The following is a 23,229-nucleotide window of genomic DNA, read 5'->3' as shown; positions in this document are numbered from 1 at the left end:
TTTTTAAATTACGGCTGGTTGAGGTAACTTAGGTCATACACACTTCTTGCTTGCTAAAAACCCGCACGAACCAATTAATAAGTTTTATTAATACACTGAATGAATCAATGGTTTGTTGTTCAAAATTACTGTTATAGTTTTTACAATGTTTCAATTATTCATAAATAAGTATCAATATTAGATTTATTTACCCATGTTAATTGAAGCGTATATTATATGTAGAAACAAATGAAATACAAACTTGGTTTTATAAACCGTTAAAGTTACTTCATATTTGAACTTTTCAAGTGATAGTGATTCTGTTTGCTGTTTTCTTTATGAGAAGCAACGCAAACCGTTTAATTCCAGTTGTTTTAGCTCCATTAAACCTTCCATCAGAATTAATAAAATTTACGTTATGGTTATATATATTTAAAAAACTACTAATACATAAATTTAATTAACACATCAGAAGATTTTGGATTTTTTTTTCTCTTTTTTCTTTTCTTATATATTTCTCAGATTCTAATTTTAGTATATACAACTTTCCATTTCAACGGGAGACTTTGGAATTTCAATCTGGTTAAATAAGGCATGCAATACAACACTTAGTGATAAAAAAAAGTTAATGGTGATCACATTTTCATAAACCAACATCAAAAAGTAGTGCGCAAAGGAAAAAAAAACAAGGATATTGGATTTATAAAGTGATATGTTTTAGAAACCTTTGCGGATTGCAATGTATATATACATATATATACTCCAGATATTTGAATATGTTTCGTAGAAAACATAATTTAAACATTGGATTTATATATTTTAAACAAATTTGATTGCAAGCCTCTAATATAAAATGTCAGTTATCTTATGTCGAAACAAGTTGAAGATAGTATGGTTGCGAATTGAATAATAAAAGTGCTGATTAGGTTTTCAACTTGATGAATCTTTATGTGCTTTTCGGTGGGAAACTTCATTATGTGTGGTGTAATTAATATCTTCGTATTTCCTAAAATACGCAAATAAGAAAGGGAAGTAAGTCGTGATTGTCAACTACAAAAGTTGACAGCCTTAAACATACTATCAAATTGAAACAACACAAAAGTCCGTGTACAGATGTCATAGTTGTTTTTAAAATCTGGATGTGTGTTTTAAAATTATTCACTTTGCTTTCGTGATTAAATAAATTATAATAATTATTTGTATTTCTATAGATCTTACATTTATATTTTCATTAAACTGGAATATACAGCCTGATAAAAATTTCACTTGTGCAGATCAAAATGAATAACAGAAAGTAGTTACTAGATCCTTCAGAAGTACTTTTTTAATTATATGATACAGATTTCGGAACTACACATATACTGTTTACCAATATGTAGTGATCATTCAAAGTAACGGATACGACTCCCAAGTTATTCCCCGTTGGAATGAAATTCACTTCTTATGTTACAGAATATGTAGCAAGAATAAAACAAAGCCATATACATGGAAATATATCTTAAATAGTTTAAATTTACTTTCTGTGGCATATTCAAAATACCATATAGTTTTGTTCTGTTGTGATCTTAACATTTCAACCTGTCTTGAGCTTGTATTGTTTAGATATTTTTCACATGTTATGAAGTGCTCTATGAAGATATCTTAATATTTCAACCTGTCTTCAGCTTGTGTTGTTTAGATATTTTTCACATGTTATGAAGTGCTCTATGAAGGTATCTTAATATTTCAACCTGTCTTCAGCTTGTGTTGTTTAGATATGTTTCACATGTTATGAAGTGCTCTATGAAGCTTGTATTGTTTAGATAGTGTGAAGATTCATTTCAACCTGTCTTCAGCTTGTGTTGTTTAGATAAGCGATGTATGAGGATCAACCTGTCTTCAGCTTGTTTGTTTAGATATTTCTCACAAACTGATTGTCTTCAGCTTGTGTTGTTTAGATATGTTTCACATGTTATGAAGTGCTCTATGAAGGTATCTTAATATTTCAACCTGTCTTCAGCTTGTATTGTTTAGATATGTTTCACATCTCATGAAGCGATGTATGAGGATCTTTTCCCTCTCACAAACTGATTGTTTTTTCGTGTGTAGTTTTGAGTGTGAAACTGCTTAATGAAATATCTATTTTGTGGTTACCATTTATATCGAACACCATTTATAAGAATTACGAAATAATTCGAACACATAAAATCCCTCAGACTTTATTTTCAGCAGTACATTAGTTTACGTTTTTTTTTGTTCAGAAATAATACTCTGAAAAGTAAAAAATTCACATAGAGTCGCAGCCTACATGAAAGTATTTTATAGTAAGAGATGTGAGACACGATAAAATGAAAGTTTGGAGACGGGCTGATTGGAAAATAAAAAAACCTTATTGTAAATTTTTCGACAAGACTATGCCATCTACAGCTACTTTTCATCACTTTTATAGCCTAAACGTATTCTGAACAAATTTTAAACGTTGGCCATTATGTGTTTTTTTTCGGTTCCATCGAAAATTGAAATTATTTCAAAAACCAAACAAAATTAACTCACATATTGACTTTTGGCCACTGAGCTTTCAAGTGTTTTTTCAATCACATGTATGTCATTAAACAATTACAAGAGCGTGTTACACACATACAGTAGAATAATTAGTATGACGTGTCTAATTGTGGACTGTGTCACTTTCAGCTACGGTCGCATCGTGAAAGCGGTAGTAACTTTCGTTAATTAAAAAAAGTACACTTCATTTAATAAAACCTAATAAACTTATGGGTCGGTTTTCTTAAACCTGGTTTATGTTTTTTAGTCGTTGAAGTCGTTTTGCTATAAATATGGGTGTGGGCCGCCCCTTTCTAATATCTTTGAGCCGTAGCGCACGAACCATTTGTTCAAAGCAAAGTTACGTGAGCTACGCACGGTATTAAAAGTCAATTTCATTTGGTGTCGGCTTCATATATTTACTACCGACCTCATTGATGAGTTCAGTCTCATTGCCATTATTATTACGGAAGAATTGAAATAGCTGCCAAACCATAGCTATATCCAAAATATTCTCTAGGTTGTCAAAGAAGTGCTCGGTTCCAGCTTGCAGGCGGCTAAAAAAAAGTTTCACAGGAAAAGTTTGAACGTTTAGTTGAAAACATGTCGCTGCGCCAAGTAATTATAGCCAACAAAGACGATTGTACGCTGTGACTCCATGAACATATAAATAAATATTTTTACTTTTTTAAACAATTATTGTTTTTGATTATTTAAACACTTGTAAAATAAATATCTACAAGACAGAATTTAATGTTACTAGGTAAAACAAAACTAAAACTGAATTTATCATAAGAACTGTGTGAGTGTTTTCTTATAATAAAGCCACACTAGGCTATCTGCTGAGTGTACCGAGGGAAATCGAACCCCTGATTTTAAATGTTGTAAATCCGCAGACTTACCGTTGTACAAGTGTGAAACTACAAGAACTGAAAGTGAACAAAGAGAGAGTTATCTCCGTATTATAACTACTAGTAAAGACTGAAAATGAATTTTGACAACGTGATAACTAAACCAAAATCATGAATTATCTGTGGATAGCTGAAAACTGAGTTTACAAAAGAACAGGCGTTGCTCTAGTTTTTTTTCAATTGCATGAAATATTATGGAATTACATTTTTTATTTCCATTGACAAAGTCAAGATAACAATTAAAAGCGTTAACCTCCACAACGGTATTGTCAAACAATACCACGTGAATTCATAGGTAGTCTAAAACAAAAGGGATATTGGAAGCATATCGTTGTATGCAGTTTGCATTAAAGTGATCATAATTGAACTGTTAGTTAAAGATAGTAAAGGCTAAAAGTATTATATAAGGAAATGTTTGGTAGTTAAGGCTACCATAGATTCCCATCAGTGAGAAACGACTTCTTTACTGTGGACCATCGAACATGTAACTCGTGCGAACACTAAACTAGTTAATTTGCAAGTCTGAATAATTACGAAAGTCCTAGATGACGGATTTAAAGACAAGTGTGCAGTTTATTTTGACAAACTTTTTTAAAATTTCTATGTTCCGAGTAACGATTTTTTTTTTGGCTGACTCAACTTTCCATTTTTATATTTTCAGTGGTTCTCAACCTTTAATACATTATTAGCAACTCCTTACAAGTAGTTTAAATCAATACTTCAATGTTAAATGAAATCCAGTGTCACCAGTGTTTGGCTGATTATATGGCCGGTAGCTCCTGAGGCAAAGTTAACCAATTTTCTTCTGTGCTTTTATGACATAAATGGCAATTATGACCAAGGTACAACCTTAATGGAATGAAACAGTATTACACATAAATTATATTATGTTGTGTTAGTAATTCTTAGTTAAAATATTTGATTTTAAATGACGTAAATAAAACTAATAATAATTACAATTCAACAGCATAATCTGATTCAAATACATTAGTTATTCATGAAAACTGATGATATATGTATGTGAACCTCCCAGATCAATACTGTGTCTGTCATATCCCAGTCAATCTGATGAACCTTGGGTGAAAGACCTTTGGGCGCTGGATGTGACAGATATAAGTAGTAGGCATATTTTAATGTTTTCTCCTTTGCTATCATTCACAGGTTCTTAGAGTTATAATTCGACTTACAGAAGTATGACATGTCCAACTATGGAAAGGCCTAAAAAGCTCTCATATCGTGTAAATGGTAGAATATATTTTACATTTCTTACTCAAAACGTCGATGAACAAACTGAAGCTGTTATTCATTCATATAAAACGTGTTTTTCTGATCTTCTTTCAACCATTTTTTACTTTCCGTACAGATGTTACACAGTATTTCTTGTATAGCATCTAAGTCTATAAGAATTTTGTATATCTTGAAATATCAAGTGCAATGATGACAGAATCACAGAATTAATGTTCATGGGTTGATTGCTATGAACTTCCAAGCAGTTTTAAAGCAGATTACTTGAAAACTGAAACTAACTGTCCTTCTAACATACGTGGCCCAGCATGGCCAGGTGGTTAAGGCACTCGACTTGAAGTCTCAGGGTCGTTCATGTTTGGATCCCCGTCAAACCAAACATGCTCGCTTTTTCAGCAGTGGGGGCATTATAATGTGTTGTTCAGTCCCACTGTTCGTTGGTAAAAGAGTATCCCAAGAGTCGGCGGCGGGTGGTGATGACTAACTGCCTTCTCTTTAGTCTTACACTGCTAAATTGGGGATGGCTACAGCAGATAGCTCTCGGGAAGCTTTGCGCGAACTTCAAAACGAATCAAACCACACTAACTTATGTTCCTTCTCATCAGAAAATCGGCAACTGTTCTATGCAGTTAATAAAACTATCGAAGTATATTAACTAGGGCAGTTGAATAAAACTGTATAAATATTAACATAAAAAGTATGAAGTGATATCAGGAGTATTATTTTTTAATGAATTATTTGTCTATATGTTATCAATTAAACAAAACAACTTTATATCCAAACACATTACGTAACCTTAAGCCAACTGGTATTGGGAATGTTAACAAGGTCTTGAATTGTTAAATATTATATGTAAATAAAGCATACAGAGGTAAACAGAGGGCTCGTGCATTAAACTGTTCTTTGTTTCTTTTCGATGTTATAACACAAATGTGTGAATCCTTCCAATATGCATTACAAATTGTGAAAGACCTATTTGATAAGGCACCGTTCGTTTCCATTGTTAAACTATTGTTCTAAACAAAGTAAAACTCGTTATTACTGACACACAAGAACTAGTCTTAAATGTTTGTTTTTGAGTTTCGCGTAAAGCTACACGAGGGCTATCTGCGCTGTTCGTCCCTAATTTAGTAATGTAAGACTAGAAGGAAGGCAGCTACTCATCACCATCCATCTTGGGCTACTCTTTTACCAAGGAATAGTGGGATTAACCATACACGTTGTAATGCCCACACGGTTGAAAGGGCGAGTATGATTGGTGTGACGGGGGATTCGAACCCGCGACCCTCAGATTACGAGTCGAGTGCGTTAACCACTTGGCCATGACGGGCACTAGTCTTAATATTAATGGAACATATTTCCAATAATACGTTTAAATGTGCTGAAATGTGGGACAGACGAGCTAAGTCATAGAACAATGACGTAGGTCCTCCTGAATTAAGTCTCTGTTTATTGGTTCTTCAGCATGTAAGAAAAATCCCTAAAACTCTAACAATGGTCGGATCGAGAATAAAAGCTTTGATTAGTTTTACGTCTTAAATAATAGAAAAATAAAACATCTTAAAATTTGGCTACTTCATTTGTACCTTATCTCTCTGATTTACAACATGGGCTATAATTTCACTTGAACAAGCTATGCCAACTTTTAACGAATGTGAAATCTCACTTTTACACTGAGAACTTTTTCTTTGTTTGGTTTTAGCTAATATCTTAAAATAGTATGAATGTAAAACAATGTTATGTCCAATTGGCTTATTCGATGTTCTCAAACTTGTATGTTTTTAGTCGTGACATAGAGACTAATACTACGGTACTGAGATTTTTCCAAGTATCAACTTTTAGCTCCTATCTCTTCTCTAAATGGACTTGAGATCTAATAACAACAGTGGCTACTGAGGATTTCCTCTTGTTATCATGTTGGTCTGCAACCATCTCTCAGTGGATATAATATAAACAAAGGTCTTCTTTCCGTGTTACAGTTGTCATAACTTTGGTTGATTAAATTATTAATTTTTTGAACTTCAAGTCCCCAGTAGCATAGCGGTATGTGTGCAGACTTAAACTGTTAGAAATCGGGTTTCGATAGCCGTGGTAGGTAGAAAAAAAAGATGGCCGTTTATGTAACTTTGTGCATAATAACAAACAACAATAAATTAACTTGAAAACAAACGTATTTAATTTATGTTATTGACATAGGTGAAAACAGAAATTATACCTCGTAAAAATATCCCCCCTCTGGTGGTTCGGTGGGAACACTGAAAGTTTATAAAGTTACAGATCGCGTGGGCAGAACACAGATAGCCCATTGTTCAACAAATAATCTTAGAAATACAGATTATCATATTTGATCTTAACTGTGTACCTTCTTTTTAGCTTCTTTATTTGGTCTTCACATCTACTTTGTTAACTGCCTATTGGTGGCTTGACTGTAGCCTAGAGGGTTTATAATGGTAAAATTTGTGCTTCGATCTCTACTCTAGATACAGAACAAATAGTCCGTTGTGCAGCTTTGTGCTAAACTTACTGACATTTTATTGACTTGAAATTACTTAAAAAATATGTTTTTGTATTTGTATTTCTATTCTATTTTCCCTTGGTTTTCGTTTGATTTTCTTACCTATTTTGTATATATTTAGCACTCATTTTTGCTCCTTGTCAAGTTCTCTGTTATTTGAATGTTTACTATTGTATTTTTCTAGTGAAACATTATCTTATTTCTAGTTCTTGAAATGTTTTAGTAGATTATGTACATTTTGAATGCAATATTCAAATCTAAACACAAGACAACTTACTAATATCATTTATAAAAAATAGTTTTTCAATATTTACGTTTTTTAACAATAGTTTTTTTAAATGCGATAATCAGTTGTTAATATTATCGCATTTGAAATAATTAGGAGACAAAATATTCATATTTAATATAACAAATTATTTTGTTGTTGTTGTTTTGAGTATTAAGTTTCTAAAATATAAGTCTTGAGAATTTTTATTAGGAATTTTAAACTTAACACTTTGGAAACTTACGTTTATTATTCAAAATAACTTAAGTTTTCCTTAAACATTTATATCTGTTCCAACAATAAAGTAAATCTTTCCAAAAATTCACGCAAAGAGAAAACAGAGCCTTCTTTTTATATATTTCTCGAATGTTTTCTGTGATTGGATGCTATTCATATTTCACTACCCAATAACATTTCAGGAGACCGCCTTCTGGACATCCCCTGCCTTGTCTGCGGGGACTGCAGCTCGGGAAAACACTATGGAATCTACAGTTGTGACGGTGAGAAAAAATTTGTACGTTAGAAAGATTGATAAATAGTTGGTTAGACTCTAAACCCAAATTATGTAGTGTGTGTAAAAGTTGGTATGTAACATTTTGTTTTGATTATATTTTACCAGATCCAACAAGAAACTAAAATAAACAATACTACCTCTATCTCTTTGAAAATAACCTATTATTATACTTTTTATTACACAATAATATAATACAATATTCAATTAGGCAATTATCAATACAAGCTCCGGTTTTTTTTTATTGATTCTCTATAAACTGAAAATATTAGTAAATATTAATAAAGCATTTATTTCTTGTCTTTTCAAAACATAACGTCACCATAAGAAAGACATTTTATAAATAACAATATCAATTATAAATTTCTATTGTATATCTTAATAATGATTCTGGTAACCCAATCGCTTCGCAAGTAAACCTCCCTACTTCAGAGCTATCTGGAAATGAATTGGAAGAGTGTTACCAATAGCATTTGTAAAACTTATTTTTTCGATACTTATGTTTTTTAACAATAGTTTTTTATATGCGATAATCAGTTGTTAATATTATTGTAATTGAAATAATTAGGAAACAAAATATTCATGTTTAATATAACAAATTATTTTGTTGTTGTGCTTTTCTTGCTTTCTTCAAATCCACCGAAAGCTTATTTAATCTCCCAAAAAAAAAACATAACTAAGTGCCGTTTACTGCATTATAGATTATTCTTGTATTGTTAATAGTAGATGTTAGAACATATGTTAACGCACCAGATGTAGATCTGAGGGTTCTTGGTTCGTGTCCTGTTGCTCAAAAAGAGAGCTCCGTTCTTTGGAACCTCGAGGGCGTTATAAGCATAACGGTCCACTCCTAATATTCGATTACAGTTGTCCTAAGAGTTGATGAAAGGTGCTGTTGACTAGCTGTCTAGTTTGTCTCTAGTCTATCATGTAAAAATTAGGAACAGCTAGTATAGACAGTTAAACCTTATGTAGTTTTGTGGGAAAATACGAAAATAATTAAATTAATCAGTGACCTCGTGTGTTTGGATTAAATTTGAAGGAAAATAACACATTGTAACAACGAATTTTGATGTTCGTGTATTTTCAATATTATGATATCAAATTGCAAGAAATCTTATTATTAGGAATAGATTTATCGGTTGAATATACTTTACGTATTGAATAAGCTATTGATTTTTGCAACATCTCTCCAAATTTACGAATTAGAAAGAGCTGTAGCGCTTTGGTGGTTTAGATTAAGCTATTAGTTTGAGCGCGCAAGCAGTGTGTGAAAAAACCACACCTGTCTTTATCCTTATCTTTCATTCGACAGATAAGATTCGTGATGAAATGAAAACGTGTGATTTCTAGCATTTAACGTTTTATATCGGAAGATAAAAAATGTTTGGTTCACCTTCTCTATTTGTTTTTAACATTGTCTTTGTACTATCAAGAAAGTGAGGTAAAGACAAAATAGTAAAACAAGTTTCCTTATTTATTTTGTTCAAAAAATTGGAAATCTCACCATTTCTGAACTGGTCTAATTCTGCTTTTTAAAATACACCGAAAGTCTATTAAAACCTCAGAAAAAATTAGTAAATATCGTTTACTGCATTATAAATTATTCATCCATTCTTAATAAACATAAATATTTTTCCTTGTTTATCGTTTCCTTTTAAATTTGTCCTTTCTGAAATAATTAATAACTATCTCTTGTAAAATAATTTATTTAAGAAGACAATACATGCGCAACAAAATACTACCTGTATCAGTTTGAATTGTTTAACCGTATGACTATTTCTATTTGTGTTGTACCCTTTTGAGTTACTTTATTGAATCTCCAAGACTTAGACCATTCCTGTGTTAGTTATGCCCCTCCAAACTATCTTACTGTATGTCTATCCATTGGTTTAAAATTACACCATTCCTGTGTTAGTTATGCCCCTCCAAACTACCTTACTGTACGTCTATCCATTGGTTTAAAGTTAAACCATTCCTGTGTTAGTTATGCCCCTTCAAACTACCTTACTGTATGTCTATCCATTGGTTTAAAATTACACCATTTCTGTGTTAGTTATGCCCCTCCAAACTACCTTACTGTATGTCTATCCATTGGTTTAAAGTTAACCCATCCCTGTATTAGTTATGCCCCTCCAAACTACATGCCCTCCAGTGGCTCAGCGGTATGTCTGCGGACTTACAACGCTAAAATCCGGGTTTCGATACCCGTGGTGGGCAGAGCACGAATAGCTCATTGTGTAGCTTTGTGCTTAACTCAAAAAACAACAACCAAACTGCATTACTGTATGTTTATCCATTGGTGTAATATTAAACCACCTTACTGTATTTCTATCCATTCGTTTAAAATTACACCATTCCTGTGTTACAATGCTGAGCTTTCTTTCAGTGGTTAAGAATTAGGCTCTTCCCATGTCAAATTACTTCACCAACAAAATTTAACATTGAGTTTATATCCTATATTTATGGACTAGCTCAAAGATCAAAATTTACTTGTAAGGTTGTACCTATGTTTGTGCAAAATATTTCGTTAGTTTGCCGATAGCGTTGCCATTTGCATAATTGATTAATCGAATCTATTAATGAAAACGTCAGTACGAAGATAGTAGCCAATGTAAGCTACCTTAGATTAAATAGTATGTGAAACTGGTTAAACTGAATACGTTAAATACAATTTTTCATCAGAGAGTAGTGTACCTATGTAACATAGTGGATAATATAAGATTATTCAAAATGCTGCTTTTTATTGGTTGTATACACAGTGACGTCGTATATGGCTTATTATTGAACAGTTATTTAAATCTGGTTTGGTTTGAATTTCGCACAAAGCTATATGAGGGTTATCTGCGCTAGTCGTCACTAATTTAGCAGTGTTAGAGTAGAGGGAGGGCAGCTAGTCATCACCACCCACCGCCAACTTTTGGGCTACTCTTTTACCAACGAATAGTTGTATTGACCATCACATTATAACGCCCCCAGCGTGTTTGGCGTGAAAGGGCCGAATACCAGAATAATTTATTTAATATATTATATTTCACAATAGAGACTTTTCTATTTAATTAAAGATAAAGATAAAGACGGGTTAACCAATTTCAATAAATATTAGTTTCTTACTTTATCCTTGTCTGAAAGTCTTCATGATTTAAATTGTTTAATCAAAACACTTTGAGGTGCTTTTGATTGTATATCATGTCTTTTTGTCAACACATAATAACAAACCACAACAAGTAAGGAAGTGACACTCGATTGTAGCTCACATTAGTTTCAGAACCATATTATTCGGAACAGAGATAATATTTACAAAACCAACCAGATTCTTTAAAATATGTGGTGGTAGATTTGCGCACAGTGTCTTTAATTTCCCTTATACTAATGTTATGGAAATTAGATTAACAGTTTCTTGTTATCACATTATGCATTCGGTACAGCCGTATCAAGCAACATTATTAACATTAATTACTTATGTCAATATCGCACGACGCTAAGTGCTCTTTAATTAGGAGAATTTCTCTTAAAAAATTAGCAAATTGATGGGTATAAGCTGGGAATGAATAATAAGCATCCATCCATGTGATTATTTTGATAACTTGAGTCAGAAACTGCTAATCTGGTTTGCGCACGTGGTTTCACACTATAGTTTTGCTGTTCTAAATCAGCCAGTTTTTATCCGAATGACAAAAAAATGTAAACACATACAACTTTTAGTCTTAGGGAAAGCTGCAGTAAAAACGTTAGATCGAGTGCACACGCGACCTTTTTGCGTATGCGTATGCAGTAAAAATTTAGTTGTTTTTGTTGAGTAACTTTTGCGCACGTGACTTGTACTCAGCCCAAACTTGACACCTAATTGTAGGCTGTAAAGATCTATCATTGTAGCAAAATTTATAAAAAATCCATGGAAATTAAATATGTTTTAGTATCAAATAAATTTTCCGTGCTTTGGATCATAATAAAAAAGCAAAATAGGAAGAAATTAAACAGAAATAGGAGGTTATAAACCTTGTGTACTTCCCAATAGATTGTCTTGAAAGATGGTATGTGAATCTTTGTATTAAATAGAAAGTAGCTAAAAAATGCTCATATGAAATTGTTTATGAAACTGTGAATAAAACTCTTTTAAAACTACTTTTCGTTACTGGGTATTTCTTTACGACGTTTCTCTGTTTATGAGCTTCATATTTTTCATGTCAGATGTTTCTAACAAACAAACTACATTGAGCAATGTACTTATGCACCTACTTATATACCTATTTACTTTTTGTTTCTCTGCGATCTAATAGGCCTCTTGAATTATATTTATAAAGTGTTGGTTCTGCTAGCCTTTTCATCTGACACTCTGTGTTTTGCTTATATATTTATCTGCCGGTTCTCTCTTTGTACTCAGTAGGATATATTATTTTCAACTGTAGGTTTGAATGGTGAGATACAACTAGTAAGTACTGCAGTCATTAGCTGACAGTTTAGTGTTGTTTCCTCTGATAATGTCCGGGTACTTAAGTTCGATGAAATTGTTGAAAGTGTCAGCCATAATTTTATAAACGTCACTGTCGATAAACATAAGGTTATTATAAAACAAAACTTATACTTAAAATGATTGCATCTTAAAACCCATTTGCACATTGAAATCAATCAGGGTTATTACATGCCAACTCACCTCGGCTTCTGAGTTCATGTCATAGATTTCCTTGAATAAAATTCAGCAAAAACGTTATTATGATGTATTCAGCCATGTAGTACAGATTTAGGAATTTGCATCGTTAAATAAATCAAAATGAAGTTTTTTCCTGATTTTTTCAAGAAAATATATGACATGAACTGAGAAAAGTTCTTTTTTCTGGGTGGGTTGGCATGGAATCAACCCATTAGTTCAATCCAGGATTGTCTGAACAAAGTAAAACGTGTTATACTTCTTGTTTAAATCTTTCTTTCGAAAATTAGCACAGATTTCTATTTCCTCTTCGTTTTCTTATTTTATCAACACGAGTTAAAGTAGCTTAATTAAATACATGCCAGTATGTAGGGTATTGTCACAATCAATAAATACTGTATAGAACGGATTATACAAGGATAAGTTCCATTTAGGGCTAGATTTGATATTCTTTCTGTGAATGACAGAAAACAGTTATGATTCTGCACGTTTTGGATCACTCTGTATCTTGTTCAAACTTTTACTGAATACTACTTACGGTTTTCAACTTGGGTCTTTGCAAATTGTTACCCCTAGTGACAGGGAAGTATTCAGTTATATTACGGGATGTTTTATTTTTTAAAACCGAATTAGTTCGTAATCCAACGGAGTATACCAATTGGTCAGCAGTAGTATAGTAGGTTTTGATATATGGTCACTTTAAATTATGTTTTCTGTAATTATTCTATTGTTAATAGAGTCAAAATATAAAACTGCCTTGACCGAGACATAAAATGTATTGTAAGAAGACTATAACTCCAGGAACGAAATATATAAAGAGTTTTATATATTTGTTTTATATATATATAAGAGTTTTATATTCCTATCAAAATATTAATTAAGAAATTAGAATAATATTCATATAAGTTTACATCACAAACAGTGCAAAAATGAACCAACATAATGATGTGTTTCATAAGAACACCCAGAGTTCTTAAAATATCGAGGTGTGATTAATCTCAATGTTTATTACGTTCGATTTTAGGCTGTTCAGGATTCTTCAAGCGGAGCATCCATCGTAACCGAGTCTACACATGTAAAGCTCAAGGACTGTTGAAAGGAAAATGTCCCATCGACAAGACCCACAGGAACCAGTGCCGAGCTTGTAGGCTTAAGAAATGTTTCGAGGCCAGTATGAACAAAGACGGTTAGTTTTCCAAGTTGTGTGGTTCACTCCCCATTTCATCAGGCAGGCGGCAGCACTGCCTATGTAGAGATGGCTCGAATTGTTCATCGAAATGGTACTTTAAATATCTCCTCGATAGGTCATCAGAACTTTACAATTCCGAAACAGTTTCTTTTTATAGAATTATCTATATAATGAATGAGCTACAAGTTATGGAAATCTCTGTAAATATCATAGCAAAAAGATATAATTCCTTTTTTGTTACACGATAACTTAAGAACCATAAGAATGATGTCAACCAAATTCACTGATGTGACAGTTTCAAACAAAGTATTTACTTTTATAAGTATGATTAACTAGTAATAGCTAAATCAAAATCATAATTTTAGTGTAAACAATGTTATCATTTCCCTTTTAAGTGAGTTTCTTACAGAAATTTGGTACTTTTTTTGAAAGGCTTAAGAACAGGTTGAAGCAGAAATTACTAGCCAATAATAGATAAAAAGTGAATATTACAGTTAGAAAGTCATTGTATTTAGAATTAGATTATAAGTACAAACTTTCTATATCTATTGAAACGGTGCATTAGAAACAAGTAAAGGGAGAACTTTACAGAAAAGGAAGTAAATGTAAAGATGAATCGAATGTCATTCTACTATCTTGTGGAATCATAGGTGTCGTTTAGACACGCATAAGATTTACAAATGACAAACGGAACGCATAAGTTGAAGATGTCCCATTAATATATATATATATATATAAACACACATACCCACCAAACACATGTGATCTACTTCTCGTCTTCTGTATTTTAATAGGTTTTTTTCGTTATCATTTCTTTTGTTTTAATATAAATACAAAAATAATAGAAACACAAAGAATGAAAATTAAACAGGAGCTTAAATCAAACGAATAATTCTCAAGTACGAATCATATGAGTTATTTTGCTCAGTACTGAGCAAATGAAAAACATATAATAACTTGAAACGAACGAGTAATAATTTTAAGAGATTATTTTTTTGCGTTGCGTGTAAATGAAATCAGTCACGGGCAAATTGAAGTTCGATTTTCACTGCTAATCAACCAATCTTCATCCTACATCCAGTTCCCAATACGTTTGTGTGGTTTGTTTGGAGCTAGATTTCGCTTGGTCATGTGCCATCATCTTTGGCATTACTTGACAAATTAAGAAGTTTTAAAAGATCCGTTGCGGTACACGTAAGATTATTTAAGATAAACGTGGTTATTGCAGCAAGTACAACAACGAATTATATTGCAAACACACTGCAGGTTACATATATGAACTTTCATTAATTATTTTTTTTGTAAACTGTAGTCCGTAAAAATATTCAGTCCTCAATTTCTAATCCTTTTGTGCGCGTACATACATGATGAACCCCTTATTTGAAGCCCTGTGCATAAGGTTTAGCTTTTATAACAGTAAACGTGTATTCCTAAAAATAACAACAATTACTAACTTATTAAAAGAAAAATGGAAAGGAAGACGTTGACATTACAGCAATTGTTAATTAACTACCAAGGTTATGAAATGTGGCACTTGTATTGTTCTTGTGGATTATAACGAACTCTGTGGAGTCGATCCTCTATTTAAACAAACAAAAATAATACAGGCAGACGTAGAATGAAATTTCTACCTTACATAAAAAGAAACGAAAGTCTACGTTCCACGAAAATAAAAATTCAACGAGATAAACTGAAATACTTGAAAAAGCGAACTTCTGTTCCATAGAACAGCACCAAAAAGAGCCACCCAGAATTTATCTCAATTCTGCACGAGGACTATTTGCACCAACCATCCCTAATTTGGAACCGATTGATTAAGGAAAGGTAGCTAGTCAACAACCTCTACCGGCAAACGTTTTTGCTAGTACTGTCCGATCGAATAGTGGAATTTGTCTGCGACTTTTATGACCACAAAGCTTGTTATCATTTTTGCTACAATGGGTCATGAAACAAGACTATTTGGATTTACAGTCCTGGAACGCTAACCTATGCGCAAGCGGTGTCCAATTAACAGGAACAGATAGGATTGTTGAGGTGTTATAATACAAAATAAGATTAAAAAATTCTTACTGAGCCAGTTAAGAAAGATGTTTTACTTGCAGTACATTTCAATTTTTTTTAAAATTCCTAAAGTGAGCTTCTTTAGCTAAGCACGCTAACAAAACCAAAACCAGAAAGACAGTCCAAAAAGTATACCCTGAAATTTATAATAAAAATCACAATTAATAAGTTGCAGGGTCATTCAGTAGACCAAGATGGAATATATCTTTGAGAATTGTAATATTTTCAGAAAGAGACCCAACACTCGAGCACTTTCGAATAGATGACTATTCTTCTTCAGGAGAATAAAAGGTTATGTTTAATGAGTGGTGAAATAAATGGACCCGGATGTCGATGTCACGCAAACCGGATATTCAGTATGAGTTGGTCTTGAAAACTAGTCAATCACAATCTAGAGTTGTTATTCTTTGAGAATCGGATTTTTTTGCATCTTTCAATATTTAAGATTTGGTTTGTTTTGAATTTCGCGCAAAGCTACACGACGGTTATCTGCGCTATCCGTCCCTAATTTAGTAGTGTAAGACTAGAGGGAAGGCAGTTAGTCATCACCACCCGCCTCCAACTCTTGGGCTACTCTTTTATCAACGAATAGTGGGATTGACTGTCACATTATAACGACCCCACGGCTGAAAGGGGCGAGCATGTTTGGTGCGACGGGGATTCGAAAATGCGGCTCTCAGATTACGAGTCGAGCACCTTAACCACCTAGCCATGCTGGGCCAATATATAAGGATTAATCAAAAACATTTGATTATAACAATATACAGGACCTTAAATAGTAACCAAAGTTTGGTTACATTGTAAGGCTATTTATTTAGTAGCCAACCACGTGTTCTTCCTCTCGTTAACCAGATTTTAAGGGTAAGCAACAGCAATTGTTACATAATCAGCAAACATTTTCTATGGTCCTTCGAAGAACTTCTTACACGTAGGAACTTTCAGGAGTAAACGCAAAGATTTCTAATAACTCTCTCATCCTTCCGTCTGCTGTCACCAATTTAAGTAGCACTTATGTTGTGTGTTTGTTTAAGTAAAAGCCTGCTCAGCCTGATTGTGCCTTCGCTAATCTTTCAGATTTATTATCAGCCATGACATCCTACAAACTGACGTTAGCAGGTAATCCTCTCTTTTCCATTATTGACCACGCCAGCATCCCTGGTGCATCGCTTGGTGTCACGTCTCGGTTGTCTTGTGTTCGAGGTGCATATCTTCACACGAAGCTCGACTTTCCTATATACCACATCATGCAGCTGTGGCTCTGTTATCTACCATGGCTCCACGTCATCATGTTAGCAACAAAAAATTACAACACTCTAGCTGTCTGTAATATGGTATACTGTACTGAAACGGATTTCAAATCATATATCCTTAAGTATATGTACAACATTTTGTAACAAGCTAAACCTTTTCCTGCAGCATTTACAGCAAGTCGAATAAACTATGAAAATAAAGCTTGTTACGCGAGAATAACGACATTTAGGGATTTATCACACATTATAAAAATAGGTGATATTCATCGACTGTATACGTTATTTAGATTTATTATTTGTCATAAAACATACTTGATTATGTCTGTTTGTTTGTTTTTGAATTTCGCGCAAAGCTACTCTAGGGCTATCTGCGCTAGTCGTCCGTAATTTAGCAGTGTAAGACCAGAGGGAAGGCAGCTAGTCATCACCACCCACCGTCAACTCTTGGGCTACTGTTTTACCAAAGAATAGTGGGATTGACTGTCACTTTATAACGCTCCCACGGCTGAAAGGGCGAGCATGTTTGGTGCGACCGGGATTCGAACCCGCGACCTTCATATTACGAGTCGATCGCCTTAACCCAGCTGGCCTTGTCGGGCCAACTTGATTATGTACTATACTTGTTAGACAAATGTATTACACATTGTTAATCATATTTAACGGTTATGAATTATATGTTACACATATTCTAACACATTACAGAAGAAACTTGATAGCTATGGACTTAAAAATAGTTATTATTTGAATAATAAGTTATCCTTGGTTTTACCTGAAAGTTAACATAATCGAAAAGTAAACTGATAGTTTCAGGTGTATAATTGGCTTTATTTTATTATTACTAAACTATGTGTTTGTCATTTACAAAATAGCAATTAATAAGAAACGAAACACATAAGTCTTTGATTCATAGAAAGAAACATACACAGAAAACGTAACATTATCTTTGAACTAATTGTCACTGCAAATTTACGTGTTTCTTTATTATATTTCGATTTATAATTTTTTTTTTCAAATTACCTTATAAACCATACGCGTAATCGCACTGACAAAAGTTGTGTAAATTCCCTTAAAATTTTTAAGCCTAATACTTTATGTTAGGTGGCTTTTATTAATTGGTTTTACACATATTGACTCATTTAGTAGCATTTCCAAGCACTATTTTCGTTTTATAACAGCTCTTATTGGGTTTTTGAGAATATGTTTTTCTGGGGCCCATTCTTGTGGTATGTTACTGTGTTGACCCTTCTAGTATCACGCTTCTTTTCATCTTCTACAGAATATGTTTTTATGTTGGTTATGTTGACTCCTACAAATAGACCCCTAGCGGCACGCGATATGTTTGTGGACTTACAACCTTCGGAATTGGGTTTCGATACCCGTGGTAGGCAGAGCACAGATAACCCATTGTGTACCTTTGCTCTTAACTACAAACAAACTCTACTTATAAGAATTATTCATGATGACCTTAAAAGTAGAGTTACCAATAATGACCTTGTTAATAGTTACTCTTTAACTGACTCGATATTAATTATATACTTTACGTTTATTTCTTCTAATGTTTCTTAAATTCGGATAATTATGTTAATAAACATTAGACCCTATAAAAATAAGATTAATAAATGAGACTGGCCCCAGTTAGAGTAGCTCACACTGATTTTAATTATAAAGTTTGTTTTGTTTTTTTTGGAATTTCGCACAAAGCTACTCGAGGGCTATCTGTGCTAGCCGTCCCTAATTTAGCAGTGTAAGATTAGAGGGAAGGCAGCCAGTCATCACAACCCACCGCCAACTCTTGGACTACTCTTTTACCAACGAATAGTGGGATTGATCGTCACTTTATAACGCCCCACGGCTGAAAGAGCAAGCATGTTTGGCGCGACGGGGATTCAAACCCGCGACCCTCAGATTATGAGTTGCTAATGATATAACTCACGAGATAACTAAATGATGTCTGAATTTTTTTTTTATATTTTATGAAATTCAGATTAAGGAAAAATAAATTGAATTTGGACAAAGTTAAATCAATCAAACCTTAGTTTAAGAAAAGGTAAACATCAAGAATCAGAAACAAATAGTGGATACAAATTTAAGTGTTTCGAGAGAACCATTTTGGAGTAATGTGTAATGTTCTTTTTTCTTAGCTGTCCAACATGAGCGAGGTCCAAGAAAGTCTCGCTTCGAAGACAGCTCTGTACCTGCCGAAGGAAGGATCAAAACTGGAAGTACAAACTGCGGATCCAAATTAAAGCATCCTTTTGATATTAGCACACTTTCCACTTCCCTGGTTGAGTCAGTAGGAGTTTCCAGTTCTCAATCCTCCATGATGTTCAGAACGAGAGAGGACATCTCAGCGACTCCATCTTCTGCGTTTATCGGAGTTGCATCATCGGGCTTGTTACAGATGTTGCTAAATGCAGAGAAGTCTCAGGAAAGCATGTGGGGCACAGCCCAGTTGAACTCCACACTTACATGTGTGAACCCGAATTTCAGCATGGGCACCATACTAGCCACGACGCAAACGGACAACCTCTCTTCTCTAACAGTGCAGCCCCATTTCTTCTATCACCCCTCCTGTTCTGTCTCCTGCACTAGCCAGCCTGGAGTGCCCCCGGTATTTTTACCAGGCACCACCAGACCAGGAGAGTCTTTACAGGAGATGACAGCTCGATTACTGTTCATGGTCATCCGTTGGGTCAAGTGTCTCCCCACTTTTCAAACATTGAGCAAACCTGATCAGGTAAACTACTGATTATATAGTTTCAAAATAGTGTTCTTTAACTATATAAAAGTGTCAGTAAAATACTAGATACACTTTAATAGTCCTTTATCAGCCAAGACTCCAGACAGGCTGTATAAAATATTCGGAAAGGCCAAACGTAATAATAATTACAAGCCATCTAGCATTCTTTGTTTCCCATATTCCATGCCGCCTGTCTTCGTCTGATATTCGTACGGATATAAGCTATAAAAGATAAGTATCATAATTAAACACTGACTTGGAAACTTCTTGATTATAAATAGTTGTAATTGGTTTGGTTTGTTTTTAATTTCGCGCAAAGCTGCTCGAAGGCTGTCTGCGCTAGCCGTCCTAAATTTAGCAGTGAAAGACTAGAGGGAAGGCAACTAACGATCATCATCCACCGCCAACTCTTGCACTACTCTTTTACTAACGAATAGTAAGATTGATAGTCACAATTCAAAAACAAACAACATTAGATTTTCAACGCGAGTTTGATTGGAAATATTATATCATCTTAAAGTTATTTAGTTTTCATTTTATCTGTTGCTTGAATATCAAAGAAAAATGTGCAAAGGAATTACTTGACGTCTACTACATTAAATAATGAAATTCTGTTTCATAGCTTACGTCAAACTGGCCAGCAGTGAAGTTACAAAAGGTTAGAGGCATAAACTAATTACTTCGTAGCTGCTTTCACCAACGTAGTCATTCACATTTAGGTCTCACGGGTAAAATCCTAACAAATTGTATAAAATAATCTTAATAACATAAATATCCACTACATTTTCCTTTAATGTTTCAACCTAAACTTCTCAATTAGTCAATTCGGTTAAAAACAACAACATTATTTGAAAATTAGAATAAACTGCTTGTAAGCTTATAAGATAATCAACAACCAGCAACTAAAAATATTGTGACCATTAAGACATCGACCAGTGAATTGCTTTCTTTTTAACTGGCAACGTGATTATGGCGCTTGACTAGCAATTTGAGGGTCGCGGACTCGAATTGTTATCTCATCAAACATGTTCGCCGTTTCAGCCATGGGAGTGTTATAATGTGAGAGTCAATCTCACTATTTGTTGGTAAAAAAGTAACCCAAAAGTTGGCGGTGTGTGGTGATGACTAGCTGGCTTCCCTCTAGTCTTACACTGCTAAATTATCGATGACTATAGCAGATAGCCCTCACGCAGCTGTGCACGAAGTACAAAACAAACCTTCCTCACTTTCTCTGTCTTAATCAAAGTGTATTATTGTATCTCAGAACTTAAAATGGCTGGTATAAGTATTAACACCTTTGGCTCAGCATGGCCAGATGGTTAAGACGCTCGACTCTTAATTAGGGTCGCGGTTCGAACCCACTTCATACCAAACACGCTCGCCCTTTTAGCCGTGGTGGCGTTATAATATGACGGTGTCTCACTATTTTTTGGCAAAAGAATAGCCCAAGAGTTGGCGGTGGGTGGTGATGACTAGCTGCCTTCCCTCTAGTCTTACACTTCTAAATTAGGGACGGCCAACGCAGATAGCTCCCGTGTAGTTTTGCGCGAAATTCAAAACAAACAAGCAAATATATTAGTGAAATTAAATCATTACATCCAAATGAAGCCAAACAGATAAACAAAATCATGAGGATGGTACGTGTTAAAAACAACAAATTCCAACCTCTCCTTATTTTTTATTTTATTTTTTATTTCATTTATTTTTCATCTTTTTATGTTTATCTTTTTCTTATTCTTATTTTAACTTTGGAGAATAGTCACCTTCCCACAACTATTTGCAGGCAGTGAAGGGTGATACACTGCTAAATTAGGGACGGCTAGCGCAGATATCCTTCGTGTAGCTTTGCGCGAAATTCAAAAACAAAACTAACAAATTAACCTTTTTATCTATAAGCAAAGAACAACGTTCAGATAAAGTAGGAAGGTCGAAACATTGTTCTCTAGTCATCAATAAAAAAAATGTTATTACCTGTACGAGCCGTTCTCAGATATATTCTTATTTCTAGTGGGTTTATCGTTATCAAGGAAGTGTATTATTGTATTAGAGAATAAAAGCAACAAGGAACCGGCTTAAGACGTTCTATAATATTTAGATAATCTTATTGGTACAATAATCAGACTATTAAAAGGTTTCATTATATTTAGGTCACCTTACTTGAAGAATCATGGAAGGATTTATTTTTACTGAACATGGCACAGTGTTCAGTCACGACTGACATTCTATCCAGCTTATCCACTCCGAAACTAGGCAAGCTCCAAACAGACTCTGTTCCTAAGACCAGCGAGCTCCAGTTCCAGATTTCTGACGTCCATTTCATACATGATGTCATGAGACGATATCGTCAGCTGTCTCCAGATTTCACTGAATGTACTTGTCTTAAAGCAATTGTGCTGTTTAAACCAGGTACAAAACTGTCAGTTCAAGTGTATTTCAGTGGTACTGAACCAGATATTAAGTTGATGTTAATCCTTCTGTAGTTCAACTATGTTGCTATAACAATGTGCTAAGTTGTTGATATTAATCCTTCTGTAGTTCAACTATGTTGCTATAACAATGTGCTAAGTTGTTGATATTAATCCTTTCGTAGTTCAACTGTGTTGTTAAAATAATGTTCTAAGTTATTGATGTTAATACTTCTTTAGTTCGGTTGTGTTGCTAAAACAATGTGCTGAGTTATTGATGTTAATCCTTCTGTAGTTCAACTGTGTTGCTAAAACAATGTGCTAAGTTGTTGATGTTAATCCTTCTGTAGTTCAACTGTGTTGCTAAAACATTGTGCTAAGTTGTTGATGTTAATCTCACTGTAGTTCGGTTATGTTATTTTTAAATCAAGTTGCTGATGTTTAACTCCACCTTATTTTCCGTTGTATTGTTAAAATCAGATAAATACGTTGATGTTTTAACCTTACTTTAACTTTTATCATTATTATTACTGTCGTGCCGGTAATGTTAAGCCTATAGTACTTCTATTGTATTATTCAATTATAGTTCCAAGTCTTTGACATTTAGAGATAACGTAGTTTTTACTACTTTGTTTGAAACTATTAAAAGGATAATATAAGGATGGACATTATACTAAACATGATCTGGATCCTCACCACGTCACAGTCCATGTTGCCACTAGCCATGCTCTATCTGACAACTGTGCGTTTTTGGCAATGGTCCTGCATCATAGATTCCTTTGTAAAGGTCTCTATCATAACACTGGCACACCTAAAACACACCTGGCTCCTTCGTGGATGTTTGGCATAGCCATCTAGCGTAAAGGACTACAGTTTGCCAGAACCCGTTTCAACAGTCAGATCACATAGAAGTTCCTAGGCATTGCATCCAGCAATCTTAGTGTTATGTCTTTATAAGAAATAGCATGGACAATCATTTTATTTTTCAAC

General features: G+C 33.8%; 1 protein-coding gene across 1 annotated transcript in view; it reads left to right on the top strand.

The window, feature by feature from the left end:
• The window catches only part of LOC143250239 (nuclear receptor subfamily 2 group E member 1-like), a 36,632-nt gene that overhangs the window by 7,277 nt on the left and 6,126 nt on the right, over window positions 1–23,229 (top strand). Inside the window, exons 3-6 of the mRNA XM_076500718.1 lie at window positions 7,855–7,935; window positions 13,619–13,780; window positions 19,236–19,831; window positions 21,982–22,240. Coding sequence (XP_076356833.1) covers window positions 7,855–7,935; window positions 13,619–13,780; window positions 19,236–19,831; window positions 21,982–22,240 — 1,098 coding nt within the window. The remainder of the gene's footprint in view (window positions 1–7,854; window positions 7,936–13,618; window positions 13,781–19,235; window positions 19,832–21,981; window positions 22,241–23,229) is intronic.

The sequence above is a fragment of the Tachypleus tridentatus genome, chromosome 5 (genome assembly GCF_004210375.1).
Source record: "Tachypleus tridentatus isolate NWPU-2018 chromosome 5, ASM421037v1, whole genome shotgun sequence".
Taxonomy (NCBI): Eukaryota; Metazoa; Arthropoda; class Merostomata; order Xiphosura; family Limulidae; genus Tachypleus; species Tachypleus tridentatus.
Note: the sequence above shows the minus strand (reverse complement) of the source record. Positions and strands in the feature narration are given on the sequence as shown.